Raw genomic sequence first — 20744 nt, forward strand, 5'->3', positions numbered from 1 at the left:
AATAACTGTGCCTTCAGGAGAAAGTGGCAGAGGGTCGTTTCTTTCAGTCCTGGGCTAAGTCCTACCCCCACCTCCCTTTTCTAGAACTATACAGTATGTTTCCCTCCTGGATACGTTTGTTGCTTGGACTAATTTTTATCTCCTAAACATACAGCTTGAATCATTGTTCAGTGTTTGATGGATGAAACTAATTGAAAGCAGGTATAAAGTAACAACTTGACCCTTCACCATACCTTCCATTTCTCCCTTTAAAAATATTAACTGTGAAGAGGTGAGCTATCTCTTGAACAGTAAACAGAAACCATGCTGCTAGTCCCTCCCAATTTAAATCACAAAGGTTTTTCACAGGTTCACAATGTCTAACTTATCACTGTCATTTCAGTTTTATTGAAGGGTCAGGAGGAGCATTTACAGCCTAGTGAGTTGAGAGAGGAGAGCCAGCCTGCGTATGTGGGCTGTCATTCCCCCCTTAAATGTTCCAGAGCAGGTACCGAGTACAGATCAGAGTTAAGGGGCTTGTGATCATTTCCCCTACAAGGAACAGATGCTCTCATCACTTACACAGACAGGTTCTCTCAAAGACACCCGAATGTGTAGGGCTCTTGTCACATACATAACATACTGTGCGCCTGTATCTTCTACACTGAGGGCCATGGATCACGATCTCAAACAGTGAAAAACGCGCCTAAGAACTAATATCGTAACGTCTTTTGCAACTCTCAGTACAAAAGACGCGTGTGACAATGAACAAATGCCTTTTCAAGCTCTGAGGCTGACACGCCAATTAGTGCTGTGTAATCTGAAACAAACTTGCCCGTTTTAACACGATGCTCCAAAAGTACAGGGATTCTGGTGTGACATCTCCAGTGAAGCCATGCAACAGCTAGCTAGCTACAGGACATGTTCATTACTTTATCTCCCAGAGTTGAACTCACAAGGTCTCCCAGACCTACTTTCCTTCTGGAGAACACAAAAGCAAACGAGAAGTTCTGAAATGAAACGTGATTTTCTTTCCCTCTTTATATACTTAACAATGACAATGGATCAGCTCAGGAAGGACACCAAGCCACGCAGAGGAGGAGACGAGGCCTCTGATAAAAAAGGCTCGATCATTTCGGAGATGGGGAGGCATCCAGGCAGTACATGTACACGGGAGGCAGGCACTTCAAACAGAATCATAAATGGACAACAGGAAGCGTGTTATTGGAAAGGAACACTCTCCCCATTGCTGAGGAGAGCTCAGCCTGGCCGTGGCTGAGAAGCAGTGATGGAGAGCTCCCTTGCAACCTGAAGGGCCCGCCACAGGGACTTCTCCCTAGTCACTCCTTAAAGAGAAATTCAAGCGAAGGACACTTAATCACACTCTTCCTTTGTTCCTTTAATCACCCAATGACAGTTAATTAGTTATCAGAGAATCAGAAAAACACTTGTGTGAAAGGAGACTTCTGGTGACCAATGGTTACTAGGAGTGGACACCTGCAAAGAGCTTATTTCAATTTCTCTGAGAGGAATCAATATATACTTGCGGCTAATTGATGATTTTTCTTTTCAGTCCCCAAAGTTTTAAAAAGTGGCCCCGTGTGATAAGGGAACCACACAGAAGATTTTTATGGTTGGGTTAATGATTAAAAAGCATTAATTTTTATATCTCGACTCCTTTGAAATCTAGCTCTCTCTCCTGAGGAGTAAGACTGAAGGATACATGAAGTGTGTGTTGGAGCTTTGCTTAGTGAGGTTCGTATCCAAACCGTGTTCCAAGGCAAACCCTGCTCCTGACTTAACACTCATCTTTGCACTTTATAAGCAAACAAAATAAATGAAAACATTTTTCCCGTTTCATCAAGTATGGATCTTGGATCTGAGATAGTCATTTGTTGTTGCTTTGAGGATTAAAAAGATATTGCATGAGAAGTAGTGCCATGTCAATTTCTGAGACCGATGAAAATGAGGGAAGAGGCCCCAGAAATGCACGAAGGATCGTGCCGTATGTCATTCATTCTGTTAATAAAACAGGTGGCTATACCCAAAGAGAATCACTCTCTACCTATAGGAAGGCATATGAGAAATCATGAAGGGAGACCAGCTGCAGCGGGCTGAAGGGATGGACCTGTCTGGGGCTAAATCCAGTAAATGTCACAACAGGATTAGAGGCAGGGAAGCCTTTTGCTTTTCCCTGTGCACCCAGACACCATGAAATCATCAGCATGGACTGACAGCTTTGGTGGGAATATTGTGAAGGTCACAGATTTGCGTCATCTTTTGGTAAAACAAGAGAGAAAGGGCCACACATACATCGCCTCTTCGGTAGTGAGTGAAGCAACTTTTGTTTTTATTTTGTTGTGGTGGGGATTGAGGCCCAGCTGTGGGAAAGCTAGGGATAAACCCCGGCAGTGGCCAGAGGCCCGATCTATCTGGATGTATATGAAATAAAGTGAAAGCACCTTCAGGTAGAGCCCATCCCTGGAATCACTGGTTTTCTCTTTTAAAGCTTGCTAATTTCACACTGGGAAGGAAGCAAGATGCTAGGGGGTTATAGAGGCCACATGTATTTTAAACAAAACAATGTTAGAAATTTCACTAGCTATATTCCTCCTGTATGATTTCAGTAAGAAAATAAACAATTTCAAATGCTTAAGATATTCACCAGGGAAAAGGGAATCGTTTTTTACTTAATCTGAGTTATAATTTTCCCATTAAAATCTACCCATATCAAGTGGGGTGCACAAAGGAATAATTATTTTTAAAAGTTTTGACTGTTCAGTTTAAGGATAGCTCTGAAAACACAATTTAGTTTGAAATTCAAGCTGTTTCATTTCCTATTTAATCTTATAAATTTCCTTCCCTTACAATACTCAGGTTGGAAGGGTGCCAAATTAGACCAGGAACAAATTTTCACCAACTTCACTTTAGTGCTTTATTTTTAGATTATATTAAAAACCTCATTAGGCTCCCTGAGGGAAAAGAGTGTTAACCACTAACGGAGGCAGGAGAAAATAAAGGAAACGGAAAGATAAGCTAAATTGTTAACAAGGAAAGCTCTCTTAAAGCAGTCGGTCTGAGGTTGCTGTAAAAGCTGAAAGAAACTTATTACCAAGACCAGGTAAACGGCTTGCGCTCGGAGCTTCATTTTTTACCCCGAGGCTAGGAAGGGCCACTCAGGCTTGTCAAAGTGCCATATGTCTGTATTCTGATTTCCAGATGGGATTTTGGGGGGAGGGTACAAGGGAAGGCAGCGAAACCTTTAAAGATTTTAAGCGGAGTGTTCCACGCTTTCGCACAGCATCAGTGAGCTTCAAAGAGTCCCCCGTGGACAGGCTGAAAACTGGGCGGGCACACGCCAGACGGTGTGAGATGAAATGGAGTGTTGGATGAAACATAGAATTTATTAATGTATTTACATAATTAATAATTTTTAAGCAATGGTCTCATAAATATAGACTACGACTTTACATACGCTAAGCAACAGATAACTGTTTTTATCACCAAAATATTTGGGTTAAATAAAAAATTGACAGCATTTACACGACTTTCTTTTTCCTCCTTTTTAAACCATTGTTAGTCATTTTAAACATATGCAATTCAATTTATTCCAGGCAGCTTCTCTACCACCACCATCCTGATCATGAGAGCTTATTAAAAAAGGTGCCAATAATGAGTTTGGTGACATGTACATGACAGGTCAGAATGCAAACCTAGGGTGAGCCACGATCTGTTCTTATTGTTAATTTACTGTGTGTATCCTGGGCTAATGTATTCAATGAAAAGTGCTTTGGAGATGGAGGGGATGAAATCATTTCCATCAGTCCTATAAATAACCCATTTTAGCTTCAAATAATAATTGCCATCCCTCTACTTAGCGATACCCTACCACATTTTAAAGGATAACAGTGGTAACGGGAAACCAAAGAAATTATAATCTCCACAAAGTCTTTTTCCCCCTCAAGAACCACGAAAGTGCTAATTTTCCCTTTACAAATGTTACATAAAATCTTGATTACAAAACTACTCCACAATTTAATCCTACCCTCCATACAATTACATGTTCCTTTTCAGCGAGGTCCAAAGCCGACCGTGTAGTCCCTTTGTACACCAGAGTCTTTACATAACAGAAGTCCACAAATATTACTGCTCAGTCTTCAGAGAGGAAACAGACCTGGTCGATGTCTGACTTGGTTTTGCGCAAAGGAGACCCCAGCCGGCTCGGTGAAAGCCTGCTGCGCGCTTTCAGGCCCACCTCCTTCAGCGTGCTGGGGCCTGAGGGGAGGCTCGGTCAGCAGCAGCTCCGCTTTGGCTCTGACGGCTGTCTTCGGAGTTTGAAGCCCTTCCCGCCGCACGGCGGGTTGGCGTCAGTGGATGGAATTCTTCGACCTAAACCAAGAGGGAAGGGAATGAGCTTTAACTTCCCAAATCTGCTCCTTCTCAGACACAACCGTTCTGTAGATGCAATCTGATGGGTTTCATTAAAATAGAAACAGTTTAATGAACTTTAAATTTTGGAATGACTTTAGATTTACAGAAAAGTTGCCAAGATAATATGGAGTTGCTGTATACCCTTCATCCAGTTTCCCCCAATGTTCGTATCTCATGTCACCATGGGACATTTGTCAAAATGAAGAATTCAACATTGGCACATGGTTACTAACTGAACTCTCGACTTGTTTTCAGATGCCACCAGTTTTTCCGTTAACGTTCTATTTCCATTTCAAGGCCCAAACAAGGATATTACATAGCATTTATACAACCTTTTTCACTACCAAAAAAAAAAAAAAAAGCATGTTAAAAACGTCTTGTTTTCAGTAGGTATATGTGAACATGCCTGTCCTGTATGTGGCAGAGGCCACCTTCCAGGGATAGCTGTGCACGGACATGCACGGTCCATGCACCTGTACCTGTCCCCTTCTGAAGCCCAGTAGGAGCAAACAGTGCGCACTGTCCCCACCTCGCTGCTCTCATTCTGTGTCCTGGGGACCTCCCACCAGCGTGCCCGCAGAGCTGCTGCTCTCTTCCTAAGAGCTCTAAGAAACTTCATGATATGGATACACCGTAATTTATTGAACCATTCCCCGTCAATGGGGATATTATTTTGTTAGTTTCTAATATTTTGATGCTATTAACAAAGATGTAAAAAGTATCTCTATGAACCTGAGTGTTTGTGTAGGGTCAATTAATGGGAGTGGAAGAGCTGGGGCAGCCGTTCTACTCCTGGCTATTTATCTGACACATACACATACACTGTATTCCCAGGGTCTACCCAGCACACATGCAAGAAGGATGTACAGTTTAAATTTTGACAGATGCTGCCCAATTGCTACCTGAAGAGTCTGTGCCACTTTATTCTGCCACCAACAATGTATGAGAATGACCAGGTTTCACTTTACTGCTCCAGAAAGCATAACGTCAGTTTTGAGAAACCGTAGCTGACCCATCACGTCCCCACCTGGTAACTTGAGGGTTGTTTCTTAGACAGGGCTTTCGTGACGCCCTTCCCCTTCGGAACTCTCCAACATCTCACACACTGGAATCAATCAGGACGTCAGAAGCACGCTGTTCTGTATTTGTTTACGCAACTGTTCCCTCAAATTCAACCCTTAGCTCTTCGAGGGGAGAGCTCCTGTTTCTCCATCTTTCTGTTTCCAGGATTATCTAGCACAGTACCTGGCACTGAGGTATTTTGAAAACACGGAATGAACTGGCACGCGCATTTTGGCAAGAACAAGGCTGAGATGGGCTCTGCCAGCTCTCAGATCCTTGGTCGCCAAGCCGAGAGCCTCCAGCATGGAGCAGCTGCAAACCTGCGTGGGCAGGACACGGCACGGTGTCTGCATGACCAGAAAGTGGCCCCCACTATGTCCTAACACCACTTTTCAAATCCTCCCCATGCTGTTGTGAATAAACTGCCAATTCATTTAAAAGCTTTAAAGCTTCTGGTCATTACATATTTCTCAACAAATGGATACTGGAAATACAGCTGGGACAACAGAGCCATCTCTGAAACATTTGCAGAAAAAAGCAGAGAACATCTTTATGACCTAGAAACAGGCAATGATTTCTTAAACTGGAGTAAAAAAACGCTCACCGTAAAGGAAACTAAGGACAAACGGGATTCTATTAAGATTAAAAACTCCAGTTCATCAAAGGAGTTGATTCAAAAATCAAAGTCCAGGGGGCCGTCCCGGTGGCTCAGCTCCATGTTCCTAACTCCGAAGGCTGCTGGTTCGATTCCCACACGGGCCAGTGGGCTCTCAACCACAAGGTTGCTGGTTCAACTCCTCAAGTCCCGCAGGGGATGCTGGGCTCCACCCCCTGCAACTAAGATTGAACACGGCACCTTGAGCTGAGCTGCCGCTGAGCTCCCGGATGGCTCAGTTGGTTGGAGCGCGTCCTCTCAACCACAAGGTTGCCAGTTCGATTCCTCCTCGAGTCCCGCAAGGGATGATGGGCTGCACCCCCTGCAACTAGCAACGCCGGCTGGACCTGGAGCTGAGCTGCGCCCTCCACAACTAAGACTGAAAGGACAACAACTTGACTTGGAGGAAGGTCCTGGAAGTGCACACTGTTCCCCAGTGAAGTCCTGTTCTCCTTCCCCAATTAAAAAAAAACCAAAACTCAAAGTCCAGCCACACAGTAGATCTTTCCAGCGCACATAACCAACAACTGGCTCACATTCAAAGTAAACTATGAACGTTAAGAAGAAGGCAGGTAACCCGATGGGAAAACAGGCAAAACGTCCCAGGAGAGGCTACCCTGGTGGTACATAAACGTAAATAAACACCTGGAAAGGTGCTCCACTTCATTTATGCCATGGAGACGCAGGTCAGTACCCCCACGAGAAGAACAGAGACTGGCATTTCCACACCCCACTGGTGCAAGTGCCAACTGATCCCACCACAGTGAACCATTTGGCAGAGAACGTGCGCTGAACCCCCTGGGTCCCGACGTAAGTGCGGATGACAGCAGCGTACTTAGTGTGACAATTCCTTGAGCTTTATACTTGACAGGGGCGTTTCGATTTCAGTAAAAAGCAAGCAGGCAGGCACGGTGCTAACACAGTTTTACAACAACCAGTAAATTATAAACTCAATTTACATCTTTAAATTTTTCTAATCTTTGTGAACACATATTTTTTTATTTTTCAGCTAAAATGAGTACATATGTGCTCTTTTTGATACATGAATTTTCACTGTTGGTATAGTTCACTACCTTCCCGCTTTCAACACTGAAAAGCGGGAATAATTCTAGCACACTCATGACACCACACACTGACAGACTTTTTAGCTGGAGCTGTGAAGAATCTGTGACCGGCCTCACGTTGCCTTGCAAGACAGCACCTGGGTAACTGCTATTTCCAGTCCAGGAAGACAGGAAATAGCGACTGTACCGTGGAAGCGAAGGGGCTGGACTGCAGGCTGGAAAGCAGCAGCCCGCTGGCCACACCTGCCGCAGATGGGCTTGGCAGGGCTGTACGGTACTCTGGAAATATCTGAATTACATTTGGCCACATCGAACCAATGGGACCTGTGACATAAAATCCATATCTCTGCTTCTCTGAACAAACTAAAATCATCAAAAAATAAAAATAAAACAAAAATAACCCCAGCAATTGGGCAACCAGAGGCTTCAAGCCCAGGGTGGCCCCACTGTGGGAGCTGGGCCCACACCTGTCAGCTGTCAGGGGCACCAGGGCTTTGTGCCGCCCCCCATCCCAGGGGCGCTGCCAGTCATGCCCCCTCCTCCACAGGACGGCCAGGCCCCCCCGGCTGCAGCAACCTCACACCCACCCAGACGACACAGCCTAACAAGTGAGTTCACCAGCCCGACACGTGCCTGGACGGCTCTCTCCTGTTCTCCGCCCGCAGAGCCGACATGTTCGGTTAACGTGAAGCCCGGGTCTGTGCACGGCCAGCTCAGGCCAATCTCAGCTCCAATATCTCACCTCCAGAGAGGCCTTTTCCCTGGACACCTGCAGACACTCTCACTTCGTCCCGTATTATTTTCTTCCTCTCACTGCTCATTGTCTGAAAGGATCTGACTTATTTTTGTGTTCACTGTCCCTGCAGGACATCAGCCCCAGGAGCATAGGGCCTTGCCTACCTTGCTCACGCTGTCTCCCCCAGCCTGGAGCAGTCCTCAATAAACATTCTGATGAATTTGAATGAAATGAATAAACATAGATACAATCTGTAGAGGATCCCAAAGGTATGCAGCAGCCTCTCTCCCAATCCAGTGTCATCATATTAACACTTCTGGAAAGGGAAGGGGGAGGGGTGGGGAACGAGGTCTTAACCTTTTACTCGCCTAGTATTAATTTTTGAGGGTTTGCTTATAGTGGAATCCCACATGCATTTCATTTCCCCGTATTTATTTTGTTAATTTGCAATGACTTTGGATAGCTAATTGAAACACATCAAGAGAGAAAGAGGGAGAGATGACCTTGGGGCCCTGGGCATTATTTCCTCAGAGGCAGCATTCTTAATAGAAGGGCCACATCCTCAGGCAGCAGCTCTCCAGCAATTACCACACGATGGAAAACCGCTGTCCCTCTGACAGTCTCAAATCTCGTTCCACTGACAACAATAGCAGAGACCAGACTAGTCTGCGTAAGGAGGGAATTTTATCCCGCAAGATAATTCTGTTTCATGTTGCCCTGCACAGAGGAAACCCGTAAGGCACAGAGATACTCACTAATTTCTATAAAGAGTTCATTTATGTTTATCGCATTTTTCGCGCTGGTCTCTACGAAAATTGCATGGATGGAGTCGGCGTAATCCTTGGCGTCTCTCTCCAGGACTTCTCTGGAAGGCAACAGTTGCACATCAGAAATTCTACCCGTCAGGAGTTTAAAGATACCCCCAGCCACCCAGTAATTCACCAGGTTTATGACGACACAGGGTGTCAGGAATGGCTGGTGAAGCCCTTACACATGATCCCCCCAATTATACCCCATCTGTGGCGAAACAAAACGAAACTGGCCTACTGCCACGCATCTAGTGGGGTGACCAGGGAGTGGCAGGGCTTTCGTCGTCCCCGAAGTAAAGTCCTCGCTGTGGGAATTACGGAAGTGGTCCACAGAAATTGCCACTGAGTGCGCTTTCCTAAAAATACACTTTCCCCATGAACATTTCCAATGTCATGGGAGCTGGGGGCTATGCTCATCTCAGAAAATGTTAAGTTCAATGCAACCAATGTTTAAATAAATCACACACCGGTCTATATACATAATCTAATTAGCTCCAAATGTCCAAACTCTTAATTTACTTTGCAACTTCAGGACTCCAGCTACAAACGGGAAAGGAATTTTTCAATGTCAGAGATAAAATAAAAGCAAGATTCTTATATTGGATATTGCTCAGTAAAGAAAGGAACACAGAACCAGCATTGTCGTCTCCTGGTCTAATAACTTACCTTACATCGATAAGGTCACACTTATTTCCTGCAATGGCAACTACAATATTAGGTGGGCCGTGCTGTCGAAGCTCTTTTACCCAATTCTTTAATGTTGAAAACGTCTCCTGTAACACAAAGGAGGAGAGCCACTGCAGCGCTAAGCCACCAGGAGAGTTGCCAAGCAGTCTAAAGAACAGGGTACAGGAGGCTTACTTCTTTCGTGATGTCGTAAACAATTATGGCCGCAGCTGACCCTCGATAGTACATTGGTGCTAAGGCACGGAACTGCAGAGAAGGGGGGAAAGAAACAACAAAATCGGGACAAGTGGTTAAATATATTTCTTACTAGACTTTTAAGCCCATTATCCCTGCACAAAAGGCAATCTTTCTCTTAACCCAGAGATGACATGATGCTTTCAAGCAAATGAGGCAGTGATTACCAAAGGCACCACTTTTCAAGTGATACTGAAACTCTCAGAAGATACTTCAGAATACAGTTTTACAGGAATTAAATATGGTGCTGTAAACAACTATTTCAGCTAAAAAGGCTTTTTAATTGAACTCAGTGTTCTAATTCCCCAATTCATTTGTTCAACAGTCCTTTAAACTCTGGCTTCCCAAACTATTGAGGAGGTAAAAAATCACGCTGTAACGAATTCTCCAGATAAGTGGCTGCATTTGGGTGTCGTGAAGATAACCTGTAACCCAAATGCCACTTTACTACAGAGACAAGCTCCTGGTCCGTGTGTCCATGGTCACATTAGCTACTTGGGTGAGTCTGTGACTCGCTTTTTCGATGTCTCCGTGCAGGTGGCAACACCAAATGAGGGGCACTTCTCATCTCATTTACATGAATTTAACTTTGTATGCACAGCTGCTTCCCACCCACCACCCTTCCCCCACCTGACACACAGAGGGAGGAAAGGAAGAGGAACAACAATTTGAACAGCGAGGCTGATTTACTGGAATATAACGTGGAAAGGATCAAGCCCTTCCCCCACTTGCTCTCGCTTCCTGGGCCTACGGAATGTGCTGATGTGTCCTGCTCAGGGAGTGTGATGGCAATGTTTAAAGACAAGACTTTTACCTGTATTTGATCTTCGTCTTACGCCCCAACTTTGGCACCTGATCCCCACCTATAATATGACCCCACTGGACTCTCACCCTGCGCTCGGTTCTGGTGGCTGAGCCCCCAGCACAGGAAGGAGCTGTCCCCAGAGGTGAGCACCTGGGGTGCAGTACAATTCACATACAGAAGGGTCTGCAACTTCTTATCCAAGGGGCTTAACCTTTGGCTTTGCAACTTCCTCGTGAATTTGAGTTTAAGGGAAGAAAGTGAAATTATGACTAACGCCATGAGGGAAGACGGCCTGCCTGCCTGGTTAGTACACCGTTTTGCTCTGGGGCCAGCATCCGCACACAGTCGGCAAGCATGCGCGGTGGGCAAGTGGGTTAGAACTGTTGCAAGTGGGATGATGCCACACCAAAGCCAGACCCAGAGGGCCGGCCACACACAGGAAGTCTAAGTAGTCTTTGTGAGAAACAGCCTGCCTCGGGGGTGAAGGCCTGCTAGCTTCCAATACAATATACTGGTATGTTTTAGAGAGGAAAAAGAACAAAAATGAAGGTTGCAAACAAGAAAATACTACAGAAGAGGAAGTGCATTGCTGGGTGGAAAGACTAGACTGACTTCTATGGGGGAGGACAATGGGCCCACAGGGAACAAAGGCTACGGACGTTAGCTTTCCTTGCAGGTGTCTCATCCTGGCAACATCCTAACAAGGCGTTTTTGGAAGGCAACATTCATATAGAGAAGTGCAGAGAGCTTAAGTTTAATAAATAGCATAAGTGTGGATGAAATGACATGGGTATGTGCACATCCATGAAGCACCCTCCCAAGGCAGATAACGTATCTATCAACATAACATTCCCCAACGATCCTCTGATCAGACCCTTCTTTAACCTTGATAATAACGCTTGTCTTCAAATCTAATTTATTGCCACTGACAGAACCACAATGGTTTCCTTTTGCTTATGCTTTGCATTGAATATCCTTTTCCATTCTCTTATTTTTCAAGCCACCCCCGTTTTTATTTAAGATAATCCTCTTTTAAGCAGCACGTGGTCTGACCCTGATTTTTGATCCAATCTGACCACCTCTGCCTTTTAAGTGGAACGTTCAGTTCCTTTACGTTTAGTGTACTGACTGATACATTTGGTCTTACTGATAGTATGTCTACCATTTTGCCATTTGCTTTATATCTGTTCCATTAAAAAAAGGGCTCTTCTTCCTTTACTCTCCTCTTTTGCATTAACTGAATTTTTTTTAGTATTTCATTTTAGTATATTAGTTTGTCCATTGGCTTTTTAGCTATACCTTCTTGTATGACTTTTTAAGTGGTTGCTGTTGTAAATACAATATATTTTTCCAGTCTACTTAGAGTTTAAAATGTACTACCTCAGGGAAAACATTAAGAGTGTGGTGGAAGTCTAATTCTTTTATCCCACCGTCCTATGTGCTACTGTTGTTAAATATTTTAAATCTACACACACTAGAAACTATACAATCCAATGTTATAATTTTTGCATGAAACAGCTAGTAATCTTGTAAAGAAGCTGAGAAGACAAAAAGATAGACGTTTGTATCCCCCATTTCCAGTGGTTACTACTCTCCCTGTGCATCTGAGCTACCACCTGGTGTCATCCCCTTCGGCCTGAGAAACCTGCTGCTGCTGCCTCTTCCCAGCCACTAGTTTTCTAGAAGTGCCATTCCTTTGATTCCATATTTGAAAGGTAATTTTGGCATATTGACAGACTGACTCTTTTTGTTTTCAGTACCTTAGAGATACGGCTCCACGGTCATCTGGCCTCCAATGCTTCCGTGGGAAGTGAGCCACCACTCACACTCGTATTGCTGTCCCCTGTACATCATGTGTTTGTCACCTCTGGCTGCTTTCAAGAGTTTTTCTCTTCCGCTTTGGTTTTCAGCAGTTTTATGATAACATGTTTCCCCAAAAATAAGACCTAGTCAGACAATCAGCTCTAATGCGTCTGTTGGAGCAGAAACTAATGTAAGACCCAGTCTTATATTAATTTCTGCTCCAACAGACGCATTAGAGCTAATGGCCCGGCTAGGACTTATTTGCAGGGAAACAGGGTATAACAAGATGTGGTTTTCTTTGTCCTTATGGCTTTGCTGAAATTCTTGGATTTGTGAGTTGGTATGTTTCATCAGATTTGGTAAATTTTCAGCCATTATTTCTCAAAACATCTTTTTTTCCTGTCCTGGGTCTCCTTTCACTCCTGGGTCTCCAGTTACTCAAATGACAGATTGTTTGAATTTGCCCCTACGGTACCGAGACTATGTTCATTGTTTTCCCACTCTTTCTCCATTCTTCTGATTGGTTAATTTTTGTCACCCATCCAGTCGATGTTTCATTTCAGGTATTACAGTTTTAGCATTTCCATTTGATTATTAGTTTCCATGCTGTGGGAGAGTCCCCATCTGTAGTAAGTAGATAAGACTCCTTTCCCTTCAATCTGTGTGCACACTTAAGCGATCTTTATCTTCTGAGGGCAGGGAGGTCCGGTTGCTGAGTACTCATCCTGAGGGTGGTTTCACATGCGGTCAGGGCAGGTTGATCTGGGTCTGCCTTTCGTCCTCCGCCAGGGTCTCTGCTCCTAAGCACCGTCCCCTGAAGTTCCAGTGGAAGCCCAGGTGTTTACCAATCCCTCCCACATGGCAGGACTGGACTCCACTCAGTGCTGCCATCCCTCTAGCTGCTGCTTCCTGGTGGGTCCTGTCGTGCCGCCCCTGCGCATTCATTCACAATTTGGGAGTCAGGAAAAGACTCGAAGGGAATTTACAAGCAGATTTGAGGGCTTCCCTCCTTGTTGGATCCATCTTTTCTGGGATTTGCCTCCTCTTTTTTCAGTTGCTCTGGCAGCCTTAGTCTCTGTCCTCAAACACCACAAGCTAAAGGGTGGGCTTTCTGCTGGAGTCCTAGTCACCCTGTGCCATGTGGACTGGGCAGTGTCCTCTGGGAAAAGGACACAAAACAGTGAGCATCAGCCAACCGAGTTCCCTTTTCAGTCTCTGACTGCATCTGGTGGCCCGGGAAGGCCTTCAGACAGTTGTTTTGAATGGGTACTGCAGAGTTTATACATACAACCATTGCCTGTGGGAGGCTGAGTCCATCACAAGGCATTCCGCCTTACTGACACTGAAACTCTGTGTGTCCTTTTGTGTGAAGAAAGAAGATGGCAGCTTAAAAAGAAACTCAAGGGACATCAGCACCAAATCTACTCTAGATTAGGGATCCTCAAACCTTTCCTGGAAAGGGCCAGATAGTAAATATTTTAGGCTTCATGAATCATTTGGTCTTTGTTCCAACTACTCAACTCTGCTATTAAAGAGTGAAAGCAGCCATAGATACTATGTAAACAAGCAAGAGTGGTGGTTGCGTTCCAATAAAACTTTATTTACAAAAACGGGCAGCAGGCTGGATTTGGCCCACAGGCCACAGCACTGACCTTAGCTCTTGGTGACACTAAGCTACTATAATTATTCCTGATTTTAGATCTGAGAACGATTCCTCACGTGACTGCTGTGACAGTAAACGAGTCCATGCCTTCCTGTTGCTCTCACCTCTGGAAACAGTCATCAAGAGAAACCACATTAAGATTCAAGACCATAAATCTTTAAGGACTGGATGCAGTGTCTACTTGACTTTGGTTAAGCAGCTTTCTTTTATATAATCCCAGACCAACCGTTGGAATTGTTGGTGCCACTTTTATGGCGTCTTTATGACATGTATTTGTGGTGCTTATTTGTGCACGGTCCCCATGCTGCTGTAGGAAACCTTGTTAGTGAAGCGTGATTGGTGGGAAAACATCCCTTAAAATGAATTTAAGGGTAGAAAATAGAGAAAAAAGCCTCTGACAAAGGCTCTATCTTGAGAAAATAAATTTAAAATTATGAAAACAAGTTTCATTTTATCTGGTATTTGAAAAATCTTAGGTTTGTTGTTGCAACCAGGAGTTCGTTTCCTGAAGGAATACTAAATCAAAGCTGATCTTCTGATAAAACTATATACTAATGCAATACGAGAGCTTTCATTTCATTTTTGACTCTCCTAGTCAAAAAAAAAGAGTAATTTTTACAAAACTATTTGAGGACTCCATCAGTTTCCTTAGGCCTCTCCATCCTTTGATACACAAATTGTTATCTTCTGCAGCACTTGTACCACCATCCTGATCAGTACTTTTCTCTTCATTTAAGAAGATGCCTACCATCACTGGCTTTGCGTGACATTTGCAACGTTCTCCAAAAATCACCTTCACTGATGCAATGAAATCACTTTGCAGTAATTACAACCAGGCTATGAGAAAGACAACCCGTCTGTCAAAACTACATGTAGCAACAGGTGCAAGGGTCAAAATGCGGAAGATATTTGAATGGTCAGTTCATTAAAAGGGTTTTCCTTTTATGACGAGTTTTGGTTCCACAGTGAATCTTATTACTACAGAGAACTGAATAATAAATATGCAAATACCAGAAATTTATAATTCGAGGCATGCAATACTCACATGGTAAAAGCAGGCAGAGAATCTGTCCTTCTATGTGCCAAAGTAGGGCTGGCAATCAGTTGACATAAATCCACTGGCATCAACATCGTGTGCCAGGGACTGAGAGCACAGACATGAAGACAGTCTCTGCCCTCAAAGAGCTTACAGTCTCACAGCAGATAAACAAGTAAGGGAACAGGTGGTGGTTCAGGACACAAAGAAATATGCCAAAGAGTTTATCTGCTGATTGGTCCACCCACTATGTGGGCATCGGCTGTAGGGCAGGCACTGTGCAGGCCCCAGAACACAGCCGGAACCAGACACTGCGGTCCCACAGTCTGCGGTGAGGCTGCCAATACAGGTCGGTAGACCGATGTCTACTGACAACGTCAGATGATGGGCTTGAGGCAGATCAGGGCCGGTGGAGAACGAATGGGGCCCTGCCGAGGTATGGATGGGGCTGGGTACGCTCTGAAGGTGCACCAGGTAGCCTGAGACCAAAGGCTGGTGAGGAACCATGGGCCGTCACCCAGTGGAGGGAAGAGGAAGTTCCAGCAGAAGAAGCGATGTGTATAAAGGCCTGGTGGGCAGAGCCTGAGGAACTGAACTCAGCAAGGGAGAGGGATGGAGGCCCAGGACGGCACTGAGTGAGGCAGCAGAGCCGGCCGTCCAGCCTCTGTAGGCCACTGCCGTGGGGGAGGGGAGCCGTGGGCAGTGACTGAGGGCAGTGAGTACGAAGAGCATAAAGCAGCATCTCATTTATGTTGTCAAGAAATTCCTCTCGGTCCTGTGAGGAGACGTGATGTAGGGTGGCGGGGCTGGGAAGAGTGACAGCAGGGAGACCGGCTAAAAGGCTAACGGAACACGTGGGTGAGAGCGAGTGGGGGCTGAGAGCAGAGTGCAGCAGTGGAGATGAAGGGAAGGGAACGCATCTGAGAGACACTGGGAAGATGGAGCTGTCAGGACGTGCTGATGGAGCAAACGTGGGGGCTGCGGGGAGGAAGAATCAAAGGCGACCCCGGATTCGGGTGTGAGCATCGTGGGCGTACGGCAATGTGGGAACTTATCGGAGAACAGCGGGATGGTTAGGAAAGCCTCACCTGAGGTGACATCAGAGGAGGGTTTTGAAGGCTGAGTATGAGTTTCCTAGGCTAACAGCGGGCGGGGGGTGTTCCGAGCAGGGCGAGCAACAGCACATGGGTACGAGGGTACGAAACTGTACGCACACTGGGGATGTAGAAGCAGTTTGGTCCTAGAGGATACCTGGTGGGAAGGTGGTGCAAACGGTGTGTGGCTGAGGCTGGATGGGCAGGACCTCGAAGGCTTTGCCCAGGACCAGCTAGCAGCCAGCGAAGCTCACAGACTGTCCTGGATGATGCTCACAGCATTTCAAATGATCTGTGACTAGTGTTAGGTGCTTAGCTTCTTTTAAAAGTGGTGATCTGGCGGCCTTGGCATGTACTCTTGTGGGGCCACAGCTGGCTGGAGGGAGTGCTTACCAGCTGGGGCTGCTCGCCGGTCTCCCAGCACTGACGGGTTCTGCTGGCCAGTTCTCTTGACCCCTGCCTGCTCGTCTCATTTACATTCCCTGTATGAGCCCCCACGTAAGAGAGGGCTAAGAGATCATGCTTCAGGTAGGGGTGAGGCAGATTTGCATCTTAGAGCAACTATTCCTGGTTCAGAATCAATCAGAAGTGGGGAAAGGAAGAAGCAGGCAAACCAGCGAATTACAAAACTGAGCAGAATCCTATTACGGCAGCAGTAGGGGAGAGGCATAAACCCTTGCGTTCTTTATGGTCTAGAGAAAGATGCTATACATCATTGTGTTACCAGGCTAGGCTCTGACTCAAAGCATAAAGGAATGTACATGATTCTTTAGGATGAGGGTTTTGCTGTACCATCATATACAAGGGAGGGGGTAACTGAAATTCGGGATTCTGTGAAAGGGTCCATATATTACGAGCATGAAGAGCCACACGCATTCTTGGCTCTTAGGACAGACACCTGAGCCATGTCTATAGCTCTATTCGGGAGGCTCCGTGGGAAGCAGCACTTGGGAAGGATGGAAGAGTGAGGCCAGCATGGCCTAGCTGCCCTAAACGCTCCGTTCTAAATGCACACCGCCAAGAAAAGAGAAGCTGGGGAAAGGGGAGGCTAAGCAGGTAGATCTTACACAAGTAATCGGATACAGGGTGTGACATCAAGCATTAAAACACACACAGAAGAAACCAAACAGCAAACGTATGACATTAAATCTGTACAAATGTGTGGTGTCTACGTCTACGACAACAGAAAAAGCTTGTTTTGTTTCCCCCCATTTGTCTGTGGTGATTCTTGCCGGGTTTTATACCGCACACAGCATCTATGCTGCCTTAGGTAAGCCCCTGATGACAGACTATTCCTCCTGATTACTTCGGGGATACTTTTAAGAGCGTCAGATAGCACTGCGTATCCATCAGATGTTCTGTTCTGATAGGACTGTTTGAAAACAAAATTAAACAGCAGCTGAATAACAGGTGTCTGCCAGACGCACTCGACAGGGAAATCAGACTCAGGGCCCACCAGCGGGAAAGGGAGGCAGCGGACAGGTGTCTGCGCCCCTCCCCACCTTCCCACTTTTGTCTGATTTAGGCGGGCCCCCAAATCCCACCCTGCACTGGGATGCTGCGGGCCAGGCCCCATTCTGGTTCAGGCTCTTCCGTAAGCAGATAACCATCTTGGACACTTTTGTCATCAGGCATTTATTAAGTACCTATTGCAAGGCACTGTGTTAGCTCATCCATTTCGCTTACGTCTCCGACTTTATATGCTGTCAAGTTCCCTCTTTAGCTTTTAAAAGGCGGCTGTAAATGAGATGTGCTTACCTCTCCCTTTCCCCCACTAATTCTTTTATATCTTTGCGAGAGGATGGAGCCCCAAATTACACACAAAGCTCTGAGCGGGATTTTATCAGGCCTGTTAGTCAGCATTTACTTTAAGACACTGAAAAGGATAAAAATGCCCTCACTGCCCATTATCACTTTCTCCATCAGTGGACTTTGTGGCTCTAATTGAAAAGAAAAAGGCTGGTCTACGTAAATGGAAACAAGTGTGTCTCGGCACGCAGAAGAGACGTGAGTAACGTGAAATGACAAGGGACATGGACAGTTCAATTGGAGCTTTAATTTGGGCCTCAGAAAAACACATAGTAAATGAAAGAGCGACTTACTCGTTCTTGTCCAGCTGTATCCCAGATTAGGAATTTATGTAGCTCATTTTGGTACTGGACAGTCTTGGTCATAAAAGATGCCCTATAAAGAGAGACCTAAATGATCAGAACACAATTATTTAAAGCACGTTGCCAGCCCCAGTTGGAAACATCACTTAGACTTAACGTTCAAACTCCTGCTCCACACTTTATCCTAATTGTGGTCGTCTCTGGAGTATTTACGAGATGCAGATACTGGCTGCAGAGTCTGTGTCAAAATAAAGCATTAGGCACATCTGCCCAACAGAAAGAAAGAGTTCTCTGGCTTGTGAGTGCCTAAACTCTATACCCAAAGAACCAAGAGATAATTTGGTAATCCAGACATTTCCTGCCCTTGTAAAATATAGAAGTTGTTATTTTAATAGATGGTATCACGAGAAAACTTCCTAAAAACAACCTATGTGTCCAGGAAATGGCGCACTAGTAAAACTATTAGGACATTTGGGTCTGTCCTCGCCCACGCCCACGCCCAAACCACATGGCCACAGAAACAGCCCAACAGGGCCATGCAACACTAGGTACTAACACTAAGATGCCAAGCAGGAGCAGGACGACGGATAAAGAAGCAGCAGCCTGATGCCACCCGTGTTTCCACAATGAAACAGCCCTCACTGACCTCATGGGCCACATCAGACATCAGGGCCTGGCCCAGCCCTCGGCAAGAAAGGAGTGATGGTGTACAGGCCACGTCGCTCGTTCTGAGGGACCACTCCGCCCGGGGGCCTTTGCAGGCAGGGCTGCCCAGTCATTGTAGAGTCTCATACTTTTGGGAGAAGCACTGAGCAGCTGTGGTCGCCCCGAGCACACGCTCGTCACCCTGGGGGCTCCTGGACACAGGTTCAGAAGCCTCGCCCTAGGCTGGGGCCCGGCTCCATTACCGTCTCCTACTCCTCCCCTCACCCAGAGCGCGCCCCCCTGGGAAGTCCTTTGTCTCCCAGGCTCCTCAATGTACCCAAGAGCCCAGAGATGATACTGTCTTCTTCTCTACTGGACAAGCCTTCTGGGGCCAAGGGCCACGCTGTGCTCTTGGAACCACACCCTAATCATCTGAACCCAATGGCGAGGCATCTTCAACATGCTGATGCCTGACAGAGTTGAGATTCAAGAAATAGATACATAAACTTCAAGAAACTGCAAGTTGAAATGGATAGAACGACTCTCTAAAGAGTCACTGAGGTTTCCAGTCAAGATGGCATGGAGTGTGTGTGTGAGTGTGTGTGTGAGATATTAAACATATTTCTTACTGTGGACTTGAAAACAAATAACATAGTCAAAAATTTGAAAAACAAAGAATCACCGAACTTAGCTAAGTATCAGAATCCTTAGTTTTAAAAACTTAAACTCTGCTACAATCGAATTCCTCGTGCTATTTATGTAAATGTATGGTTAACAAGCAGCCTCCAAAATAGTGACTGTGAGGAGGAGGGAAAGTGGGTCCGGAAGCGAGACCACACTTTTGGATAGGTGTTGTTCACCGGTATTTATTTACTGGAAATGTACCCCTTGCTAGCCTTAGTAAATGCTTTATGCATAGAAGGTGCTCAATAAATGGTGACTGTATCAAGAACTTTTGGCAACTCACTATGATTAAATCAGGACGGGCAGCATGATTTCTCACTTAGGAGAGATCTAAGCATTCAAACAGCCTTGTTTATTGTGAAGATTAAATAATATGATGGATGTGAAAGTGCTTTGTAAATTGCAAAGCACTACTCCTATACAAGGTACTATTATTATTAGTATTTAAAGGCAGCTCCGGGAAATGTTTTAGTTTAGACTTTACAATTAGTCCTAAAAGCTTGCAACTCAACTCTCCATCAATTATGGCCCTGGTGTTCCATTTAAGAGTGACAACAGGCATCCAATAGAGGTCTATTAACAGAGCCAATATACTCAACACATCCATTTTGGCTGCTCAAAGAACAAGAGAAGAAGTAAATATACTTGGAGCAGACAAAAAGCTGAGAAAGGTATATGTAACAATTAAAAGGAAATGTTTCATTATAGGATTAGAATTCACTGAAGTTCAACCCACCTGCCAACCATGTTCCTTTCAGTGAAAGCACAGATGGATTACTCAGGCCGGAGAAAGACAAAATGGCTGCTGTCACGTCAGGAAAGCATCTGAAAGGATTAAGCCCAACTTCCTGTCTCTGGGCCTAGGCCATCCTTCCAGCTCTCCCACCTGGGCAATCTCAACACACCCTTCCTATCCACACCAGTTTTCTTGTGCTGAAAGCTCTCTATTTGGGTCTTCACCTGTCGGCTTGTCCTTTATCTCCAGCATCACAAGCTCACACTGCCAGTTCTTCAGGAATCTTGTCTGTCCTTCTGTCTCAACCACCCAGAAAAGCCCCAAATGACCTCTCCACTTGCTGCTTCTATCCGGTGGTGGGCTGGCTGCCGTGCTGCAGGCAAGTCGCCAAGCTACGCAGGCCAGAGTGAAGCCCGCCCTACGTCAGCTGGGCCCGCCTCTCAGACCTCTCGTCCCACACAGCAATTACCCCCCGTTCTGAAGGCCCCTTTGCAGCTCCCCGTCACTTCC

The 20744-nt window shown here is 45.6% G+C and overlaps 1 protein-coding gene across 1 annotated transcript in view; it reads right to left on the reverse strand.

Annotated features, from left to right (window-relative positions):
• Positions 1 to 2127: 2127 nt before the first annotated feature.
• The window catches only part of RAB22A (RAB22A, member RAS oncogene family), a 39704-nt gene continuing 21087 nt past the window's right edge, over positions 2128 to 20744 (reverse strand). Inside the window, exons 3-7 of the mRNA XM_019748570.3 lie at positions 18161 to 18242; positions 9598 to 9669; positions 9403 to 9509; positions 8683 to 8792; positions 2128 to 4368 (exon numbers count right to left, since the gene is read on the reverse strand). Of these exons, the coding sequence (XP_019604129.1) occupies positions 4271 to 4368; positions 8683 to 8792; positions 9403 to 9509; positions 9598 to 9669; positions 18161 to 18242 (469 nt within the window). The 3' untranslated portion in view covers positions 2128 to 4270. The remainder of the gene's footprint in view (positions 4369 to 8682; positions 8793 to 9402; positions 9510 to 9597; positions 9670 to 18160; positions 18243 to 20744) is intronic.

Source organism: Rhinolophus sinicus, chromosome 13 (genome assembly GCF_057876585.1).
Source record: "Rhinolophus sinicus isolate RSI-liver-muscle chromosome 13, RSI-T2T, whole genome shotgun sequence".
NCBI classification, from domain to species: domain Eukaryota; kingdom Metazoa; phylum Chordata; class Mammalia; order Chiroptera; family Rhinolophidae; genus Rhinolophus; species Rhinolophus sinicus.